Source organism: Callorhinchus milii, unplaced genomic scaffold (assembly GCF_018977255.1).
Source record: "Callorhinchus milii isolate IMCB2004 unplaced genomic scaffold, IMCB_Cmil_1.0 Scaffold22, whole genome shotgun sequence".
In the NCBI taxonomy this organism is placed as follows: Eukaryota; Metazoa; Chordata; class Chondrichthyes; order Chimaeriformes; family Callorhinchidae; genus Callorhinchus; species Callorhinchus milii.
In genome coordinates, this window is record NW_024704763.1 from 9,782,764 (window position 1) to 9,806,448 (window position 23,685).

Consider the following 23,685-nt stretch of genomic DNA (forward strand, 5'->3'; position numbering starts at 1 on the left):
ACACAAGGCAGCCATTGGCAGCCATTAAAAATGGGGAGAAAATTGGAAATTTAAAGAGAGATGGCGAATAAACTACAGGTTATCAACATTAGACTACAGTTGGTTCAATCGCTGACACTTGCCATGATGTCTCAGCCGCAGCTCCTTCAACAGCAAAGTGACAGCAGAAACTCCTGGTCACACATGTCACGGTTAAGATGAACCGTATCAAAGGCCGGAGAGTGAGTGCACCGACCGAGCCTATACTTGCTCTGGATGAGGCAGAGACAGGTTTATTTAGTTGTGAAGCCAATTCCTGATCGGAAATGTGGTTCTGGTCAAGCCTTTCTGTGGTGGGGGGGGGGGGGGGGGGGGGAGAAGACAAACTGTAGCTTCTCACAATAAGGATTTGGCTCGTGCCAACGTGAGAAGCTTCATTGTCAACAACACCTTAGTCAATGGCCACCGACTGAATGTAAAACCAAAGCAGACGGGTCTTGTTCCCTGACTGAGAGAGGGTGTAGCTTCTAGTAATGTTTCGCTGCTCGGATGTTGCAGCTTGAGCTAAGATAAAGGACTATAAGAAGGCACAAAGAGGAAACGCCTCCTCTCACAGGCACACACATCAGTGACATAAAGAGTATACAGCTTGGCTGATGGCAGGTTTGCTCTCCAACAAATCTTGTAAACGGTTTGTGGGTCACAGTTGAAGTGGGGTCCCCGTCAGGATCCCCCCAGTTCGAGGTAACGGCACGTATTGGTGTTTGCTGCCCAACCTCAGGGAACCATTGAGGTAAGTTTTTCTGTTTTTTTGTGATAAAGTTTTGTTCCCCCCAAAAGCGTTTGGTCCACAGACAACACATTTCATTACGTTACTGAAAATCCAATTTGTTGCAACACCAGAGCTGAGAGATTGTGTCTTCAGTCGACCATTATTACTTTCATTTCTCAATGGCGTTGGAGGCTGCTGTACCGGAGGCTTAATTTCTTATGCTATATTATTGGAATAAATGAATTGCAACATACTTTCTTCAAGAAAGTCTATATGCTTCATGAAGACAGGTACTGGTGTGTTGGCATTATTACACCAGTGTAAAATAAGTTTTATCCAAATATTTAAGGCTATAACTTCTAAAACTAGGCGCTCCTACAATCACAAAAGGTGGACGTACGTCTACTGGGGTAGTTTGGGTATATTAGTAGAGCTCATCTCTGCAGAAGTGGTATCTGTGGATGTGTTTGGGGGCAGGAATGGATTGTGTTGTTAATGATTGGTTGGCAGCAGGTGTTGCCGTTGAGCGTGCTCGATGATGGCGGTGTAACAGAAGTAGTATTGGTCGGGGGTCTGAATACTGAACGCTCTCTGGCCTCGCATCCTCCTCACGGTTTGGTAAACATTGAGCGTTCCCACATCCTGCAGCTGAGAAAGGCAGATATCCAGCGTACACAGGGTCCCTAGCGAAGAAGAAAATGGATGGAGCATCAGAGAAGTGAATTAACAGAACTATATTCTGCATTAGTGGTTAGCAGGCTCGGCTCGCAAGCGGGAAGACCCTGGACAGGGCGAAACCCCAGGCGAGTTTCCTTACTCCACATGCCTCTGTTTACCAGCAGTAAGTCGGAAGCTGACAATTTGATCATCTCTATGCCACCCCCACCCTCGCTCCCACCCTCAGCTCGGGTGCCCAGCCAGGATTGTTAAGTGCCTTGAGATGTCCTCCCAAGGTGAAAGGCGCTGTGTAAACGTAAATTTGTATCGTATCTAAAAAGTGCTTCACAGGATTTTTCTGTAAATTATATTTTATAGAAATCATGCTGAAAGTCATAGTATGAACTCACTTAAAATGAACCCTTTTGCTGTCACAATCTGCCTCCCAGCTGCCTGGATCATTGCGTTGACATTGTCAAGGTGACAAGCTCCTTCTGCCTGCAGCAATCACCTCAGTGAAGCTAAGATAAAAACAGAAATCACTGGCAACACTCAGCAGGTCAGGCAGCATCTATGGAGAGAGGAAAATGAGTCAACATTTCAGGTCGATGACCTTTCGTACTGACAAAAGGTCATCATTCTGACAAGAGGTCATCGACCTGAAATGTTAACTCACTTTCCTCTCTCCATAGATGCTGCCTGACCTGCTGAGTGTTCCCAGTGATTTCTGTTTTTATGTCAGATTTCCAGCATGTGTAGTGCTTTCCCTTTTGGGAGCTGCCTTGCCACTAGATGTCACCAGACACGAGAGCAGCTGAAGGTTTGGGCAGCCTTTCTCCAGACACTGATAGTCACATTACTGAACCATGGCAACAGCAAACAAAAGTCAGGAGTGTCACTGTGCAGAACCATGCCAACTTCCATGACATAGAACAAGTGGACACCAGGTTAGAGCTGTAAAGGGCAATTTCAGGACAGACACCAGGAAGATTTTCTTTACTAAGAGGGTAATTGATAACAACAAATTACATTTAAACTGTGCCTTTCACATTGAGAGGATGTCCCAAGGTGCTGGACAGTCAGGGATTTGGACCTGAGCTGGGGATTGGGAACAAGAGGGGTGGAGAGCAGGGAGGGTGATGGGTCTTGAAGGAAACAAGGGAGGGAGCAAGGCAAAGGGAATATAGGATGGAATTCCAAAGGGTGGGAGCAGAGAGGCTGAAGGCCTGATTGCCGATGGTGGGGAGGGTGGGCGTGGTTATAGGGCACTATATAAACGCAAATTGTTGTTGTTGTTTCAAACTAAAGTGAGAATGGGGACGGGAATCCCAGCTGGACAACTAGTGCAAGGCTTGCTTGGTAGTGACTGCAGTTCAATCAGCTGAAACCACTGTGAACACTAGCTATCTAGCTTCTCACAACACACATTCTGGGATCCCCAAACCTTGGCTACTGCCAACCTGCGCCTCATAGTCTCTGGGCTTAAATGAGTCAGGCAAGTCCCTCCTGGAGGGGGTGGGCATTCCATATTGGATAAATAAAGTTCTGCGTACCCAGTGGTTTGGTTAGGACACGCTAAGCATTTTAGGGGAGTCCAACAAGTACTATTGTCATTTTTCTTGTGTTTACATCACACAAACATACAGTCAATTCACTTTACAGTATATTCTGTGAAGCACTTTGAGATGTCTAAAAGACGTGAAAAGCGCTATATCAAATGCAAGGATTATTATTATTTATTATTATTGATTTGTTACATCTCTCAGAGCAACCAGAATGGACACACACCCACCCCACACATACCACTCTCCCACACACACTACTCCCCTCCCACACACACACACCCACCACTCCCCCCCACCACACACACACCACACACATACCCACCCACCTCCACCACACTCAAGACACAACCACACTCATACACCCCCCCCCACCCCACACACGCACCACACATATCCACGCACCATACACACCACCCCCCACCCCCCTGACACACACGCCTGTTTGTGGGGGCTCTGCTGTGTGCAATTGGCTGCCGTATTTCACCCACAAAATATAGTCACTGCACTTTACAGTGTATTCTGTGAAGCGCTTTGAGACGTCTCAAAGATGTGATAAGGCGCTGTATCAAATGGGAGAATTATTATGATGATGATGATGAGGCTGACTGTCTATACCGTACCAGTTCTCCCAATGCCAGCACTGCAATGCACTAGGATGGGGGGCCCTCCTGGGTGCCCCCGCCAGCCTCCGCTCACAGCCCGCACACACAGCTCCTGCTGCCGCCGCACCGCCGAGCGGAAGTCAATGAGAGCCGCGGCTGAGGAGGGAACTCCATAATCAGGCCAACTCAGGTACTGGAAATGGATTACCTTCCGTCCTTCATAGGTCTGAGACACAAGAAAAACAGCGGGCTTCAATATCTTATGGAAGCAGATTCCACAGCAACTTTCAAAAGTGGGGGTGTGGGGCTAGTGGGGGAAAGAGTGGGGGAGTGGGCCTGCTTGGTTAGCTCTTTCAAAGAGCCTCATAGGCCAGCGCCCCAATGGGAAACGTGTGGACACAGAAATCAGGGAGGAGAGGGTCGGGCGAGGCTGTCGGGCTAGGCTTAATCCCTCGCTCTGTAGGAAAAGGACAATGTTTTGGCTGAACCGGTGAGGGCGGCCGACATGAGATCCTGCCCAGGACAGGGAAGGTGGAGGAGGGGAAGAGGAGAAACCACTTCTGTGTAAAGTCACCACCCCACCCAGCCGACAACACCTGTGGATTTGTCATATTATAGGATGGTTTTATAGCAGTTCTTCATTTCCCTAAATCATAGAAACATAGGAACAGGAGTAGGACGTTCAGCCCCTCGAGCCTGTTCCACCATTCTATAAGATCATGACTGATCTGTACCTCAAGTCGAATTACCCAACCTTGCCCCATATCCCTCGATACTCTGAGCCATCATACATGACGGCCAAATCCAGAGCTACAGAATGGGAGTCACTCACTGAGGTTTAATGAAGCCAAGGAAGTGTGTGGTTCAGGTCAAATCCGTCACTGATATTCATAAACTGAAGCAGTGTGAGGCGGGCGAGATGACAGACTCCCAGTGGGAAGCAGTGTGAGGCTTGTAGGTGAATGAAACAGGTTTTCCTGTCCTGCCGTTTGTTCGTTCATTCAATCAATAACAAGCAAATCAATGTTTAATCTCTGTAAAAATAATGATGTCTTACCTCTCCATTGCGGATCTCAAGTGTGGTTTTGTTATAATGCTTGAAGATTTCTACTGACATGTTTCTGACAGAAATCAGTCCGTAGTTTCCCTGTGTGTGCTGCTCCAGCGGCCAGTACTGCCCACATTTCTTCCGACCGCTCTCATCCACTCTGCAGGGGCACATTACACACATCAGTGTGCAGAGAGAACACAACCCACTCTGTACAAGTGATTTTGGCACCAGATAAAAACATAAGTATTTGCTGGTGAATGAAGATCAAGGTCCATCTCGTTCCCCTCCACCATCCTGGCAGTCACGGACATGTCGTGTCCCAAACTATACACTGTTTCCCCAGATATTATTTTCTAGCAGAAATCTTATCTAATTTGTTCTTGAGACAAACATGTTCTGCTTCCACCGTCTGTCTCCCTACGGAGTCTGTTCCATAAGTTTACTACTCACTCACTGAAGTAGTTTTTCCGCAGATTTGTTCTGAATTTACCCCCTTCAATCACAGGTCGTGTCCTCTGGTTCTACTGTTCAGTACAAGACAAAACAACTTATCAGGGTCTACATTATATCTATAATTATATTTATATATAGATATTTTTCTTTATTGGGTGGTGGGGANGGGGGCAAGTGGGAGCTGAACTGGCTCCAAGGTGACATGTTTGGCAATGGAATGTGAGAATTGAGTCCACTCTCTGTGATATTCTCTAGTCAGATTCCTGAGTCAGGTGGGGCCGCAGTATTCCAGGGCGCAGCCTGGTTCATCGGCAGGACTTGGAAGGGCAGACCAGTCACTAGGGCAGGGAATCCTCACACTCAGCTCCTGTTAATTCTACAGGCCAAAGCCCTACCCCTAATAATAATAATAATAATAATAATCCTTGCATTTGATATAGCGCTTTTCACGTCGGGAGGACGTCCCAAAGCGCTTCACAGAACACACTGTAAAGTGAATTGACTGTGTATTTGTGGGCGAACGCGGCAGCCAATTGCGCACAGCAATGTCCCACAAACAGTCTTAGATTGAAAATGACCAATTTATTATTGTTTTGTTTTGGAGGGATTATTATTAGGCTCTGTGTGGAGTAAGGAAACTTGCCCAAGGTTTCGCCCTCTGCCTGGAATTGAACTCAGGTCTCTCACTTGCAAAGCGAGTGCTCTAACCACTGAGCTACAAGACTCCACGAGTGGTGGTCCTAACTGGACGACCAGTGGGAAAGCTTGCTCTTGATGGAAGTGATGTAGTTTTAGCTGGTTAGACTCCACCAATTATCCCAATGCACACTCTGGGGTCCAAAAGCCTTGGCTCTTGCCAACCTGTCCCTGATACTTTCCGTGTTTAGGTAAGCAGGAAAAGTCCCTCCAGAGAGAGAGAGAGAGAGAGCGCGCATTCCATTCCAGACGCAGGGAAATTCCCAAGTGTGGGTGGGATGCATAGAATTCTCATGGAATTGAGTTTTCAGTCCGCCGCCCGCATTCTCACCCACACTAAACTCTGCACCGATTACCCCAGTCCTTGCCAAACTCCACTGGCTCCTGTCACAGAGCGGATCGACTTCAAGATCCTCTCTCTAGTGTTTAAAACCCTCCACGCCTTGGCCCCCACCATCTCTCCAACCTCCTCTCTCCTCACAGCAGTACCCGCTACCTCTGCTCTACTGGCTCCAGCCTTGTCCTTGTCCCTCGAATCCTCCACTCCACCATCGGCGGCCGTGCCTTCAGCCACTACGCTCCGAAGCTTTGGAACTCCCTCCCTCAATCCCTTCGCCTTGCCCCCTCTTTAGGTTGCGCCTGAAGATCTTCCTCTTCGACCGCGCTTATGGTCACCTTCCCCCTCCCCCCGGCTCGGCATCGGGCTCCACCATTGTTAAGCTCTCTGGGAAGTCGCCTGGAGTGGGGGCGCTATATAAATGCAAGTTGTTGTTGTTCTTGGGTTGAATATTCTTAAGCATGATGATGGGTTTTTACGTGTGTCAGACACCCGGCTGATCAAGACATGTAATGAGAAAATGGCAGACTTTCTGGAAGCCAGAATGGGTGTATAAACACATAAAAAGCTTCAATAAGAGGAGGCATGAAACTCTGGTTTCACCATCGTAAGAAACCGGAGTTTAGCAAGACATTAAGTCTCTGTAATGGATTCTGCTCCCCTCTCTCAAATTCCCTTTGACTCGCTCCCTTCCTCCCCTTGTTCAAGACAGGTTTCAAAATCTACCTACTTGACTGTGCTCTTGATTCCCGTTCCCATTCTCCCCGCTCCCACCCCACTACAGCTCTGCCAAGTGCTTTGAGATGTCCTCCCAACATGAAAGGTGCTGTATCAACTGTAAAAGACAGTTTTAGAGGAAAGTGAGTCAACGTTTCAGCTCAATGACACTTTCCTCTCTACATAGATGCTGCCTGACTTGCTTAGTGTTCCCAATCACTTCTGTTTTGATTTTGTGTCCATTGTAATGTATTTTAAATGCATCACTGACACTCCAAGCCTTTCCCCTTGCATACAGTCTCACGTTGTGCCAAGAACAAAGTTTCCCAAGAAAAATGATGCAATGCTAATCGCTGTACTGACTGTATGGAGCGAGAGAGTGCCAGACCGGTGTCACTGAGAGCACAAAGCCATTTAGTCCACTCAGTCCCTCAATTCAGAAAACTGAAACTAACTTACAACACAACGTTAAATTCTTGGAACTCTTGATACTGGGGGAGCAGCGTAAGCCACAGGCAACCGAGGCTTGTGATAAATAGCCTGTCTCACTCTATGTCACTTACCGTGTTGTCATGACAATGACCAGGACATTCTGCTCCCAAACCATTCTCCAGAAATCATGATAGGTCTTCTCTAAAGGTCCTAGAGTAGAAAGTACAGGATCTTAATACTAATCGTCACAGGTAAAGAAACTATTTCCTCTAGTAGAGGAATCCAGAACTAGGGGCATCATCTTAAAATTAGAGCCAGGCCATTTAGAAGTGAAATCAGGAGGCACTTTATCATACAAAGTCTCGTGAAAATCTGGAACTCTCTGCCCCAAAGGGCTATGGATTATGGCTGGATCTATTCACATTTTCAAGATTGAGGTGGATCGATATTTATTAGGTCAGAGTATTAAGGGATACAGGGCAAGGGTGGGTAATTAGACTTGAGGTTCAGAATGGCCATGATCTTGTAGAATGGCGGAACAGGCTCGAGGGGCTGAATGACCTACTCCTGTTTTTATGTTTCTATGTTGAGGAGAACCATTCCTATAATAATTACTACACTGATCACACTGTTTCCCTGGTTCGCAGGTCCCACCAGCTCTGATCACCTTTGTTCCCAGGCCACGGTGAAAGATCCATTCTGCAGGGCTTGGTTTCCAAACCAGCCTGTGACTCAGGATAGAATGGTAAACCAACACTGAGAGTGAGGAAGGAGTTCTCTGATCGCTGGCTGGTCACCTTAGGAGCCATATCAATAAGCAGGGAGGAAAGATGCCACGTCTGTTTGAGCTCCATATTTAAGTGAAGGTTGATATCATAAGATTAACATATTTCATAGTACAACATTTCATATCCAAATTAATTATATTGAGGCTTTCAATGGATCTAAAACAGTATATAATTACAGTATACTCCTGATAACTCGTCACTCCAAGGGAAAGGGCTCAGTGACGAGTTATCAGGAGTTAGGCATATGTATAAATATATCAATAAATGCGGCCAGGATATTGACCACATGATGACTTAAGTGGTAGTGACAAGTCAAAATAGGGTTGAGTTATCAGCAGTTTTCTGTGTAACAAAATGAAATCTTTCCCACACAAATTAACAATTGGCTGAAGATAATAGCCTTTACCTTGTGTGCCAATAAAAGCATTCTTTTGTTTGTAACCATCCATGAAACTGGCATTGATGTAATCCGTCCTCTGTAGGAAGAACAAAAGCACAGGTTACTAATAATGATACAAATCATAAGCTGTTTTATCTTGAACTGAATAGTGGAACCAGAGGAGATCGCCTGCGATTGAAGGGGGTAAATTCAGGACAAATCTGCAGAAATACTACTCCAGTGAGTGAGTAGTAAACGTATGGACCAGGCTCCCGAGGGAGACAGATGGTGGAAGGAGAAAATCTTGTTTGTTTCAAGAACAAATGAGATCGATTTCTGTTAGAAAATAATATCTGGGGAAACAGATATAGTTTGGGACACGACATGTCAATGACTACCAGTATGGTGGAGGGGAACTAGATGGACCTTGATCTACTTTCGCCAGCAAATACTTATGTTCTTACTACGATGTACAACCACTGAACACAAATAGTGAGGGTTGGGGTAACTGCTGGAGTCTAACCAGCTAAACCCACACAGCTTGCCATTGGGAGCACTGTCTGGTAAATTACAATTAGAATAGACTGTTCAAACAAATATAATCTGGGGATTTAAAACAAAATCCACTTTATAACAGCAGTTAATCTGACTGGTTCCTTAAAACAGCCCTATCCTCTCTCTCTGAGCTCCCACAACACTCCTATTCACCTATCATTTCTTTGACTTTGGTTGACTTTTTCTTATTCAAAAAGAGAAAAAAAATTGGCTTTTTGCTTATTGAGCTTCAAGGCAGGAGCCCAGAGTACAGATGTGTGCTGTTCCTCCCTACCTCTCCGACATGCTTATCCCCAACCTACTACCCGCTGCCTCCGCTCAACTGGCTCCGGCCTTCTGCATGTGCCTCATGCCCTCTGTTCCACCATCGGTAGCCACGACACCCTGAAATTCTGGAAAACTCTTCCTCTATCCCTCCCTCTGCTTTGATTTTCCCCTTCCTTCCCCATCTTCAGGTCACGCCTGAAGACCTTCCTGTCCAAAGTGGTTAGAGCACTCGCTTTGCAAGTGAGAGACCTGAGTTCAATTCCAGGCAGAGGGCGAAACCTTGGGCAAGTTTCCTTACTCCACACAGAGCCTAATAATAATAATCCCTTCAAAAAAAACCCAAAAACAATAATAAATTGGTCATTTTCAATCTACGACTGTTTGTGGGACATTGCTGTGCGCAATTGGCTGCCGCGTTCGCCCACAAATATACAGTCAATTCACTTTGCAGTATGTTCTGTGAAGCGCTTTGGGACGTCCTCCCGACGTGAAAAGCGCTATATCAAATGCAAGGATTATTATTATTATTATTAAACCTAAGGTCACATCCCCCCTCCCCCCAGCTCAGTGCTGTGCTCCACCACTGTCAAAGCTCTGGGACGCTGCCCTGCGTGAGGAGTGTTATATAAATGAAGTTGTTGTTGTAAAATACACTGGAGTTCTAACTGCTAATAATAATCCTTGCATGTGATACAGCACCTTATCACACTGTTGAGAGGTCTCAAAGCGCTTCACAGGATTTACTCTGAAGTGGTGTGACTGTGCATTTGTAGACAAACAAGGCAGCCAATTTGCGCATAGCAGTGTCCCACAAACAGCAATGGAGCGAGTGACCAATTTTATCTGGGCCAGGACACAGGGAGAAAAAAACAATATAATATTGTTATATATTATATTAATATATATTATATTATAGAAGCTCCTGTCTCTTTGTGACAATAAATGTGATCTATTACACTGAGTTGCATGAGCTACGGGTGGGAGAATGCATGCATGTGGAGCACTGAATAGGTACTTGACACCATAACCTCTGACAGAGGCGAGAGAGCTCCCAACCCAGCCGGGCTGACACCCACCAACCCAACCGGGCTGACACCCACCAACCCAGCCGGGCTGACACCCACCAACCCAGCCGGGCTGACACCCACCAACCCAGCCGGGCTGACACCCACCAACCCAGCCGGGCTGACACCCACCAACCCAGCCGGGCTGACACCCACCAACCCAGCCGGGCTGACACCCACCAACCCAGCCGGGCTGACACCCACCAACCCAGCCGGGCTGACACCCACCAACCCAGCCGGGCTGACACCCACCAACCCAGCCGGGCTGACACCCACCAACCCAGCCGGGCTGACACCCACCAACCCAGCCGGGCTGACACCCACCAACCCAGCCGGGCTGACACCCACCAACCCAGCCGGGCTGACACCCACCAACCCAGCCGGGCTGACACCCACCAACCCAGCCGGGCTGACACCCACCAACCCAGCCGGGCTGACACCCACCAACCCAGCCGGGCTGACACCCACCAACCCAGCCGGGCTGACACCCACCAACCCAGCCGGGCTGACACCCACCAACCCAGCCGGGCTGACACCCACCAACCCAGCCGGGCTGACACCCACCAACCCAGCCGGGCTGACACCCACCAACCCAGCCGGGCTGACACCCACCAACCCAGCCGGGCTGACACCCACCAACCCAGCCGGGCTGACACCCACCAACCCAGCCAGGCTGACACCCATACCACCACCAACTTGCTACACAAGTCCCCATCATGTGACAGGAAGAGGAAGTGATGGACATCACCACAGTAAAATGACCACATTTGATCACGGTGAAGTGTGCCAACTAACAAGTGTTTACTGACAAAATAAAGCTGCTTTACACAAATAACTCACTCTAATAAACAATCAATTTCACCAGAAGCAAAGGTGCAGAATTTGGCTTCCATCTGAAGATGGAATTGTAATTAAACTTAGGCCGGAGTGTCTCCTGCTTGTTGTGACTACAGCAAACAATAATAATTAGGAGGCCTGTGGCTCAGTGGTTAGAGCACTCGCCTTGCAAGCGAGAGACCCCGGATTCAATTCCCAGGCAAGTTTCCTTACTCCACACACACGCCTCTTCAGTAAGTAGGAACCCGGGTGTTAGTCTATTGGCAGATCGTTTTTTCAGGGCTAATAATCCCTTCAAAATAAATAAATAAAAATAAAATAATAATAATTTGCTCACTCAATCCCTGACTGTTTGTGAGACGCTGCTGTGCACAATTGGCTGCCGTGTTTCGCCCACAAAATATACAGTCAATTCACTTTACAGTATGTTCTGTGAAGCGCTTTGAGACGTCTCTACAGTGTGATATGGTGCTGTATCAAATGCAAGGTTATTATTATATTAATTATTAATAATCCTTGCATTTGATACAGCACCATATCACACTGCAGAGGCATTTCAAAACCCGTTAGTTAGTTGAGATCAAAGTGCTATACTCCTCAGGTGCTGTTGGTGGCGCCATTCTGCAAGTCACCCCCAACACAAGCCAGGCTTCAGATATCGAGAAGTGGAACTCCAGGAGCAGGACAGCTACAAAAACAGTCACTCCACTCCACAGTATTTACCTCCGAAGCGCTCTGAGATTGTTTTAATATTACAAGCAACAACAACTTGCATTTATATGGCGCCTTTCAAGTCGGGAGGACGTCCCAAGGCGCTGGAGTCTCTACTCCTTTTTGACATGCCTGTATTAGAAACGTAGAAATAGGTGCATGCTATTCAGCCCCTCGAGCCTGTTCCGCCAGTCTATAAGATCACGGCTGACTTATACCTCAAGCCCAATTACCTACCCTTCACCATATCCCCTGATACCCTGACCTAACAAATATCTATCCGCCTCAGTCTTGAAGATGTGAATGGATCCAGCCATAATCCACAGTCTTTTGAGGAAAAGAATTCTGGATTTCCACTACTTTTTGTCTGAAAAACTGCCTCTTGATGCCACTTTAAGCTCTAATTTTAAGACGATTCAAGTTGGAAGTTGTGAATGAGCCTCACTCGATCTAGACTGAGCATCTTGCTGGAGTTTGAGTAAGTGTTGACTGAGTTGTGAGCATTTGTTCACAAACAATACCACTTGATTAAGGTTCTAGATGTAGAGGATAGAATAGTGGAGGAGTTTACTTTGCCAATGCAACTCTGAACTATTGAGATTTATAGCACAGAAGGTCATTTATAACTGTGCTGAAAGAGCAATCTGCTCAGTCCCATTTACATGCCTTCCCTCCCCTCAAAATACTGCACTTTCCTCCTTTTTAGGGATCTGTCAAGTTCCCTCTTGAAAGCTAATTCTGCCTTAAGCACTGCAGCCAACAGGTCATTCCATGTCCTAATAACTCTTTGTGCAACTAAACTGCTCTTAATATCCTCCTTTGTTCCCACTATGCCCCAAAACTCTGGAACACTCTCCCTCAATCCCTCCCTCTCTCCCTTCTTTCAGGTCCCACCTGAAAACCTTCCTCTTCGACTGTGTTTATGGCCACCTTCCGCGGCTCGGAGTCAGGCTCCGTCACTGTTTAGCGCTCTGAGACGCTATCCTGCGTGGAGGGTGCTATATAAGTGCAAGTTGTTGTTGAGGCACTGACACCTTCTTATGGAGCCTTCTGGTTCATTATACGTTTTAAGATATGAATTTCAAAGAGTTTGTATAAACTCTGTACAATCCACTCCTCCTGCTACAGCTCCGAGTGAAAGACAGATTATAGGTACTGACCAACTAAGTGGGCAATTCTCATCTGTCACATTACACAATCTCTAGTTGAACACTTTTGGTTGGGATGGGGGGGCGCGAGGGGGAGGTTAGTCACAGTAACACCACTTTTTTTTAAACTGGGGAAAGAGAATAAATAGGCAAACTCAGAATTTCCCTAGCACAGCTTCAAACTAGTCCTATCCTGTGTCAGGATGGCTCAGTCAGAAGCACTCTTGCCTCAGTGTCAGAAGGTTGTGGGTTCAAGTCCCCACGTCGAGACTTAAACTCACATAGTCCAAGTTGGATACGCTTTAAGAAAATAAGGACCAACTAACTCAGACCAATGAAAGGAGTTCAGGAGATAGGAAGTAGGGAGAACTGACTGAAAGGTTTTTGGTTGGATTGTTTGATTTGTAACTTATGAGCTGAGAATAAAACAGTTGTCTATACACTGAGTGTTGAGAACATAAGTCTACACTGACACTCCACAGCAGTGCTGGGGGAGGTTGCATTGTCAGAGGTGCCGTCCTTCAAATGAGACATTAAAAAAAACAGGTTGTGTAAGTGCCTTTTCAGGTGGACGTTAAAGATGCCTTGGCAACAATCTTGTTCATTACTTCTGGCCAGCTATCCAACCCAACAAAATTGTTCATTCATTCCATAGTTGTTTGTGGGACATTACTGTGCGCACAATTGGCTGGTATATTTGACCACAAAAAACACTCACTCCCTTCACAGGATGTCCTCCCTATGTAAAGGCACTGTACCAAATACAATGATTATACATTAGAATACAATAGAATATATTAGAAACATTAGAATATACAGCATAGAAACGGGCCATTCGGCCCAACTGGTCTATGCCGGTGTTTATGCTCCACATGAGCCTCCTCCTGCCCTTCCTCAACTAAGCCTTCAAGCATAATCTTCTATTCCTTTCTCCCGCATGTACCTATCCAGCTTCCCCTTAAATACACCTATTCTATTTGCCTCAACAATAGTACAGAGCCCAGGAGCGTGAGCAGGCAACGGAGTGAGGAGGAACAGAGTGAGAATTCTGTTTGGGAATTAGGTGAGAGTGGGAATTCAATGTAGAGGGGGAATTCAGTGCAGGTGAGAACTTGTAAAGGAGAAACAAACCCCCCAAGAGGCTGCACAAAATGGTCAACAGTCCTGTGGCGGTAGGTGTTGAGTAGGCATTTAGTATATAAGGAGTGTGAGCAAGGGAATAAAAGATGTAAAATTACTTGTTTTTACCTATTTACCCCCAAACTGTTGAGACAAAACATGTCTGTAAACCTGGCAGGGCAGCTGAGACCCATTCCATGCACACTGTGTACCATGTGGGAACTTCAGGATGGTTCATGTGTTCTGGAAAAACTTGTGCGTAGGTAGTGCCTCTGGCTGCTTGAGCTCAGGGTCGCTGAGCGTGAAGAGAGGTTACAGTCACTACATAGAATACAGGAGACTGAAGAATTTGTGGATCGAATTTTTCAGGAGATGGTCACCCCACAACCACAGAGAGTTCAGGAGGTGGTCATTCTACAGCTATAGAGAATTCAGGAGGTGGTCACCCCAGCTAGACAGAGGGCTCAGAAGAAGGGTGCAGCAAAAAAAGAACAGGCAGTACAGAAATCCCCTAAGAGTGTGGCCCTCACAAACTGGCTCTCGGTACTGGATACCGGTGAGGACGAGAAGAGTCAAAAGGTAATGGATGTTCAGGGGGACAAGGGGAAAAATGCCAATTCTGTTGTTATTGGGGATACAACAGCTAAAGGGATAGACAGGCGTTTCTGCCAATAAAAGACGGGACTTGCAACTGGTATGCTCCCTCCCTGGGGCCAGGGTGCAGGACTTCACATAATGGGTGCAGAATATACTACAGGGGGAAGGGGAAAATCCGGAAGTGGTGGTCCATGTCGAGATCCATGATGTAGGTGATAAAAGGGCTGAGACCCTACAGGGAGAATATCAGAAGCTTGGGAAGAAGCTAAAGAGCAGGACCTCAATGGTGGTGATCTCGGGATTACTCCCATTGCCTTATGCAAGTGAACAGCAAACCGAGAGCATCAAACACATGAATGTCTGGCTGGAGAAATGGTGCAGGAAGGAGGGCTTCAGGTTTCTAAACCACTGGGACCACTTCTGGGACAGATGGGACCTACACACGAGGAATGGGTTACACCTGAGCAGGGCTGGGGCCAATGTCATTGCAACAAGAATAACAAATGCTGTGGGGAAGCGTTTAAACTGATTTCGAGGGGGGATGGGAATCAGAATGTAGCATCAGGGAAGGGAATCGAGTTACATAGTGGACGAGGAGAGACAAATAGAAATGAAACAAGGAGTAGTCCAGCAAAACGTGGAAAGAAACAGGGGAGAAATGTAGAGCGGATTAAGCCAGTCTTAGAGTGCATGTGTGTAAATGCACAGATTGTGACCAATAAGCTTAGTGAGCTGCGGCTCAGGGTGCCACATAGGGCTATGATGTAGTGGCAATTACGGAGACTTGGCTCAAGCAAGGACAGGAATGGGAGCTGAATATTCCTGGCTACAACCTGTTCAGGAAGGATTGGGAAGGGAAAAATGAGGAGGGGTGGCAATACTCATTAGGGTCACAGTCCTGGAAAAGGATGATGTGTTAGAGGGACCAAAAACTGAATCTATTTGGTTAGAGTTACAGAGCAGAAAAGGAGCTGTTACTCTGTTAGGTATTTGCTATAGACCTCCAGATAGTGGGAAGGAGATAGATGAGCAAATCTGTAAACAGATTTTGGAGAGATGCAAAACCAATAGAATAGTGATAATGGGGGACTTCAATTATCCTCACACAGACTGGGAAACACACAGTGCAAGGAAGGGGAAGAAATCCTGAAATGTGTGCAGGAGAACTTTCTGGGTCCAGCATGTTTCCAGCCCAAAGAAGGAAGAAGTGCTAGATTTAGTTCTGGGAAATGAAGTGGGGCAAGTGGAGCAGGTTTCAGTAGGAGAGCATCTGAATAACAATATCATCAGGTTTAGAATAGATATGAAAAAGGACAACAATCAATCAAAGGTAAAGACCCTCAACTGGAAGAGGGCTAATTTCAGTGAGTTAAAAAGGGACCTGGCCAACATAGATTGGAAAGAAAGATTGGCAGGTAAGACAGCAAACGAACAATAGGAAGCCTTCAAGGAGGAGATAGTTCGGGGACAGAGCAAATACATTCCCACAAAGGGGAAAGGTAGCACAGTCAAACCTCCCTGGATGGCTAAGGAATTTAGGATTAAAATAAAACAGAAAAAGGAGGCTCAGACAAATGTCAGGTTCAAAACACACAGGATAATCAAATAGAATATAGGAAGTACAGAGGAGAAGTGAAAAGGGAAATAAGAAGGGCGAAGAGATTGTACGAGAAAAGATTAGCAGGAAACATAAAAGGGAACCCTAAGGTATTTTATAAGCAGATCAAGAGTAAAAGGTTAGTTAAGGGTAGGGTGGGTCCAATTTGGGACCCAAGTGAAAATCTTCTTGTTGAGGCGGAGGACATGGCGGATGTACTAAATAAGTGCTTTGCAACTAAATAGTCTTCACTAAAGAAGACGATGCAACCAATACCACAATATCAGGCGCGTGAACAGAAATTGGATATGATAAAAATCAACAGAGAGGAGGTACTAAAAAGGCTGTTGGTGCTCAACATAGGTAAGTCACCTGGTCCGGACGGGATGCATCCTAGGTTACTGAGGGAAGCAAGGGTGGAAATAGCGGAGGCTCTGGCCACAATCGTTCATTCATCTTTGGACACCGTGGTGGTGCCAGAGCACTGGAGGGTTGCAAATGTGATTCCCTGTACAAAAAGGGGCAGAAGGATAAACTCGGGAACGACAGGCCAGTCAGTCAAACGTCAGTAATAGGGAAACTTCTGGAGACGATAATCCGAGACAATATAAGTTCTCATTTAGAAAAATATGGTTTAATAAAGGACAATCAACACAGATTTGTTAAAGGCAGATCATGTCTGACAAACCTAATAGAATTTTTTGATGAAGTGACTGAGAGGGTGGGTGAAGGTAGTGCAGTAGATGTAGTTTATTTAGATTTTCAAAAGGCATTTGACAAAGTGCCACATAAGAGACATAAACAAAATAGAGGCCCACGGTATTAAAGGGACTGTGGCAACATGGATCCAGAACTTGCTGGGAAACAGAAAGCAGAGAGTGGTAGTAAACGGTTGCTTTTCTGACTGGAGGGAGGTGTGTAGTGGTGTCCCTCAGGGGTCGGTATTGGGACCACTGCTCTTTCTGATCTATATAAATGATCTGGAATAAAGGGGGCGAAATTTCCAAATTTGCAGACGATACTAAGCTACATAAGCACATAAGCAAATCTCTGAAGGTGGCGGGAAAAGCATCTGGGATACTAGGGTTTATAAATAGGGGCATAGAATACAAAAGTCAGGAGGTTATGTTGAATATTTTTAAATGCTGTTGGGCCTCATTTGGAGACTGTTCAGTTCTGGGCTCCGCATTTTAGGAAAGGTGTTAGGGAATTGGAGAGGGTGCAAAGGAGGTTTACCAGGATGGTACCAGGGATGAAGGACCTTAGTTATGAGGAGAGGTTAGCAAAACTAGGATTATTCTCCCTGGAGCAGAGAAGATTAAGAGGGGATTTAATAGAGGTTTTCAAGATCATGAGAGGATTTGATAGGTTGAACCGGGAAACACTGTTTCCACTGCATGTGGGTCAGTAACCCGAGGACACCGATTTAAGATAGTTGTTAAAGGAAACAGAGGGGAGGTGAGGAAAAACATTTTTCACAGTGAGTTGTTGGGATCTGGAATGCATTACCTGAAAGGGTGGTGGAAGCCGATTCAATAACAACTTTTAAGAAAGAAGTAGATGGGTATTTGGGGAGGACAGTATTGCAGGGCTATGGAGAGAAAGCGGGCCGGTGGGATTGAGTTGGAAGCTCTTTTAGGAGCCAACACAGACACGAGGGCCGAATGGCCTCTTTTTGTGCCATATGATTCTTTGATTCTATGATTCTAACTCCTTGTGGCAGCATTTCCACATTCCCACTACTCTCTGTGTGAAGAAATTTCTCCTAACTTCCATATTTGATCTATTTGTGACTATTTTATATTGATGGCCCTGGTTTTGGTCTCCCCCACAAGCGGAAACATCTTCCCTATGTCGACCCTATCAAACCTTTCATCATTTTAAAGACCTCTATCAGGTCACCCCTTACCCTCCTCCTCTCAAGAGAAAAGAGTCCAAGTATGTTCAGCCTTTCCTGATAGCTATAACCTCTCAGTTCTGGGATCATCCTTGTGAATCTCCTTTGCACCTTCTCCAGTGGCTCTACATCCCTTCTATAATGTGGGGACTAGAACTGCACACAGTATCTAAGCGTGATCTAACCAAGGTTCTATAGAACTATACCATAACTTCCCTGCTTTTTATTTCTTTCCCTCTGGAAATGAACCCCAATGCCTGGTTTGCTTTTTTCTGGCCTATTAACCTGAGTTCCTACTTTAAGTGAATTGTGTACGTGTACCCCGAGATCCTTTTACTCCTCTATCCCATTTAGGTTTTTATTTTCCAGGATGTATGTGACATTATTTCTATGTGTTATTATTTATTATTATTACCCCTTAACCTTACAACCTTAAACCAGACCTACCCCTAGCACAACCTGAAATTAAATTATTAAATTACTTCTGCCATCTTATGTTCTTATAGAAAATAATATCTGGGGATACAGTACATAGTTTGGGATATGACACGTCAAGCGACAGCTTGGAAGGTGGAAGGTGAACGAGAAACGAGATGGACCTTGTTCTTCTTTCATCAGCAATTTCTTATATTTTTAAGTTTAGGTACAGAGACGATTTCCTACCTCATCGTGATTGAGGGATTTCAACTTCACTCGTGTTTGGTCCAAACACAGGACGTCCCCATATCGATTCTTCTGCTGGTTGTATGGTTGCCTAATTGGGGGGAAAAAATGAGTCTCAAATCATTCCATCTTCCGCCCACTCCCTCACCTGTTACACAATCTATTCCCACACCACTCCTAACAGTAGCCTGAGCCAGCACCCTGACAGCTCACTGGGGCAGGCTGGGGCTAGCAGGCTTCACTGGAAGCAGCCTGACTGCGTATCAGACATTCTCTCCAGTCAGGAAGGTAGGAGTAAGGCAAAGGCTGACACCACTGTGCTGTGCCTCCCCACATACACTACCAAAGGTGATGGTACACACACTACAGCACCCTTTGTCAAATATAGCAAATTAATTTTTAAAAAAGAATGTGGTCACTCAACAACAACAACAACAAGATTCCATTTATAGAGTGCCTTTCACGTCGGGAGGATGTCCCAAGGCGCTGTACAGTTAGGTCAGGACCCGAGCAGGGGGGAAAATCCATGACTGTTTGTGGGACGCTGCTGTGCGCAATTGGCTGCTGCGTTTCACCCACAAAATACACAGTCAATTCACTTTACAGTATATTCTGTGAAGCGCTTTGAGACGTCTCGAAGACGTGATAAAGCGCTATATCAAATGCAAGGATTATTATACTATTATTTATAGAGAAACTACTGATCAGTACCACATCATAGCCAAATAGGCATTTCAGCACACAAGTCCTCAATCAGAAGACAATAAAATACACTTCAAGATTAATAGGTACGTTCAGTTTCAACTGAGAATTTATCAGACAGAGGTGGGATCATGGTATAATAGTATAATAGTGTAGAACACATTTTGTTCACTGATAAGAGGGAAAGGCATTGTTCTGCAGTTTGAAGTTAGAGATCTAACAGTGACCCAACAGAGATCTAAGAGTGACCCAACAGAGATCTAACAGTGACCCAACAGAGATCTAAGAGTGACCCAACAGTGATCTAAGAGTGACCCAACAGAGATCTAAAAGTAACCTAACAGAGCTCTAACAGCGACCTAACAATGGACTAACAGTTAACTAACAATGAGCAGTTGAATGTGCCAGGAGGGGTTTCACGACGAATGTCTTCATATTCTTCATAGATGCCCCGTTTCTGCACCGTGTTGACGTGGTCTAAGAGTTCCTCCACTGTCATCCCCTCCAGCCCTGGGACGTGCACAGACTCTTCCTCCCTTGAGAAGCCTGTGATGAGCTTGTCCAGTGACTCAGGCTGCCCGTTCGGCAAGGCCAGGAACTGGCGGTTCCAGCTGGAATGATCGAGTCGGACAGCACCCCCTAGGTGCTCCGGCAGGCAGTCCCCAGGCAGGTGCTGCTTCAGCTCATGGGTCTTCACCATCTGTACCTGCAACAGGAAGCACAACCGTCAACAGGCTCACTCTACAGTCAGGTGTTTCAAGGTGATAATAATCATAATAATAATCCTTGCATTTGATACAGTGTGTGTGCCCTAACACAATGTTAAGACGGCTCAAAGCGCTTCACATAATATACTGTGAAATGAATTGACTGTATTTTGTGGGCGAAACACGGCAGCCAATTGTGCACAGCAGTGTCCCACAAACAGTTGTGGATTGATCAAATTTTTTTTGAGGGATTATTACACCCGAAAGCAATCCGCCAATCGACTAACAACCGGGTTCCAACTTAATATGTGTGTGTGTGAGTATGCGTGTGTGAGTGAGTAAGTGTGTATGTAGTATGAGTGTACGCGAGAGAGTGTGTGAGAGTGTCTGAGTGGAGTAAGGAAACTTGCCTTGAAAGTTTTGTCCCGTCCAGGAATTGAACCCGGATGCTCTCTCTTGCGAGGCAAACACGCTAACCACTACGCTACAGGACTACACAGTTAATAAGCAAATAAGGGATGAGGGGGCTTCCTGTAAGCTGAAGCTCACTGCGACCTGGAGTGGGAACACTGACCGGTGCCCATGTTCCAAGTGTCAATGAGAATTCCAATGCGAATATCTTCATTGAGAAATACTGCAAATTCGATTCCAACATCATGGCAAAACATGCAAAGGATTTCACTGCTTTGCTAAAGGGGAGTGAAATCAAAGAGGAGAACAAGTGGGTTTACTTCAGGAGAGTGGAAAAGGCACCGTCAGCATTTAGTTATTTTCCAACATGTTAGCGAAGGATGTGGAGGCAGGATGTAATTGCTGTTGAGATATATTTAGCACAAAAACTAAGATGAGGAGAAATTTAGTTATGTGGAGACACTAGACTAGACAGGCTGGGATTGATCTCTTTACAGTAGAGAAGATTAAGGGGAGATTTAATAGAGGTGTTCAAAATTATGAGGCATTTTGATAGAGTGGATCGGGAGAAAATGTTTCCACTGGCGGGTGGGTCAGTAACCAGGGCTCTTAGATTTAGATAAGATAATTGGCAAAAGATTTAAGTTTCGAACTTATCTTAGATTTAAGATAATTGGCAAAAGAATCAGAGGGGAGATGAGGAGATATTGTTTTACTCAGAGAGTTGTTAGGGTCTGGAATGTGTTGCCTGAAAGGGTGGAAACAGATCCAATACCAACTTTCAAAGGGGAATTGGATAGGAACTTGAAGAGGAAAAATTTGCAAGGATTTGGGGAAAGAGTGGGTGAGTGAGGCTAGTTGGTAGCTCTTCCAAAAACCTGGCACAGGTACGATGGGTCAAATGGCCATCTGTGCTGTAATATTCTATGATTGTATAAACTGATACCAAATGGAGGTTAGAGAGGAATATGGGAACAGCTGCTCACACCAGGAAGGTGGAAACGATGATATACAACTGGCCTAGAAGCAGGTCTCCCCCACCTGCAACCATGGTTGAGGCAGAATCTAATTTTCACCCACAAAGTATATAGTCACTACACTTTACAGTATATTCCGTGAAGCGCTTTGAGATGCCTTGAAGACATGATAAGGCGCTATATCAAATGTAAGGATTATTATTATTACTTACATTTAAAAGGAAATTAGATAAATATTTGAAATGACAAGAAGAAAAAATTCCGGGTATGTGTGGGGGTGGGGGCAGCAGGAGGATGAGAATAAACAGAGCTCTTTCAGAGCCAGCAGAGAAACCATCTTGTGCTGCAAATGTCTACAGTTCTATCATCTAAAGAAGAGAAGCTACACAAGGGATTGATTGGTAGTTTTGTGAGAAGGGAAACGGATCCCATCGCTGTTCAGTATCTACCCCAACAATCAAACCTGGGTTTGGTTCCCGGGCAAATTTCCTTATTCCACACGCCTCTGTTTATCTATCAGTAAATAAGAACCCGCTTGTTAGTCCATTGGGTTTTCCAGGGGAAACTGAAAACAGGTTGGGGTAACCAAACCTGCGCTCCCCCACTCAACAAGCTCCAGCCTATTCCATGTCCCCCACCTGGCCCGTTCCACCATCAGTGGTCGGGTCTATCAGCCAGTCCGCCTCACCCTCTGGAACTCCATCGCACGCTTCACCCTCTCCCTTGCAATCTTCAAGACACATCTCAAGACCCTCCTCTTTAACCATGCCTTCCCTCACCCCCCTACACCTACCCCCAACAACAACAACATCTTGGATTTATATAGTGCCCTCCACGCCAGACGGCGTCTCAGAGCTTCACAGTAACGGATCCTGGGACCGAGCCGGGGGGAGGGGGGGAGCCAGGGGGAGGGGGGGAGCCAGGGGGAGGGGGGGAGCCAGGGGGGAGCCAGGGGGAGGGGGGGAGCCAGGGGGGAGGGGGTGGAAGGTGACCAAAGGCGCGGTTGAAAAGGTCTTCAGCAGAGACCTGAAAATGGGAAGAGAGGGAGCGAGACAAAGGGAGTGAGGAAGGGAGTTCCAGAGCTTCGGGGCACAGTGGCTGAAGGTATGGCCGCCGAGGGTGGAGCGGAGGACTCGGGGGATGAGGAGGATGCCAGACCCGGAGGGACAAAGGCAACGGGTACTGTTTTGAGGAGAGAGGTCAGAGAGGTCGGGGGAGGTGCTGAGGAGTTGAATCCGAGGGTAAGGATCTTGAAGTCGATCCTAACATAACATAACATGTAGGAGCAGGAGGAGGCCATTCGGCCCTTCGAGCCTCTGCCCCGCCATTCAATCTTGGCTGATCGTTTAATCTAACTCCAGCTAATAACCTGACGTTGCCTTATCCCCATATCCCTTAATCTCTTTTTCAATAAGAAATCTATCTATAATAATAATCCTTGCATTTGATATAGCGCTTTTCATGTCGGGAGGACGTCCCAAAGCGCTTCACAGAACACACTGTAAAGTGAATTGACTGTATATTTGTGGGCGAACGCGGCAGCCAATTGCGCACAGCAATGTCCCACAAACAGTCGTAGATTGAAAATGACCAATTTATTATTGTTTTTGGTTTTGGAGGGATTATTATTAGGCTCTGTGTGGAGTAAGGACATACTTGCGCTCGAAGGGGTGCAGCGTAGATTCACTCGGTTAGTTCCTGGGATGAGGGGACTGACCTATGAAGAGAGGCTGAATAAACCAGGGCTGTATTCTCCAGAGTACAGAAGAATTAGGGGAGATCTTATTGAAACATATAAGATTCTTAAAGGGCTGATAAAGTAGTCACTGAGGGTCTGTTTCCCCGGGAGGAGAATCTATAACCAGGGGTCACAGTCTTAAAATTAAGGGTCAGCCTTTTAGAACAGAGTTGAGGAAACATTTCTTCACTCAGAGGGCAGTGAGTTTATGGAACTCACTCCCCCAGAAGGCTGTAGATGTCAGTCCTTGAACATCTTCAAGGCTGA

General features: G+C 46.1%; 1 protein-coding gene across 3 annotated transcripts in view; it reads right to left on the reverse strand.

Annotated features, from left to right (window-relative positions):
• Positions 1 to 351: 351 nt before the first annotated feature.
• The window catches only part of ptpn9a (protein tyrosine phosphatase non-receptor type 9a), a 66,477-nt gene continuing 43,143 nt past the window's right edge, over positions 352 to 23,685 (reverse strand). For all 3 annotated transcript variants that reach the window (XM_042342949.1, XM_042342948.1, XM_042342951.1), the window contains exons 7-13: positions 19,972 to 20,291; positions 18,884 to 18,974; positions 8,456 to 8,525; positions 7,393 to 7,471; positions 4,633 to 4,783; positions 3,594 to 3,801; positions 352 to 1,434 (exon numbers count right to left, since the gene is read on the reverse strand). In XM_042342949.1, the coding sequence (XP_042198883.1) occupies positions 1,244 to 1,434; positions 3,594 to 3,801; positions 4,633 to 4,783; positions 7,393 to 7,471; positions 8,456 to 8,525; positions 18,884 to 18,974; positions 19,972 to 20,291 (1,110 nt within the window). In that variant the 3' untranslated portion in view covers positions 352 to 1,243. The remainder of the gene's footprint in view (positions 1,435 to 3,593; positions 3,802 to 4,632; positions 4,784 to 7,392; positions 7,472 to 8,455; positions 8,526 to 18,883; positions 18,975 to 19,971; positions 20,292 to 23,685) is intronic.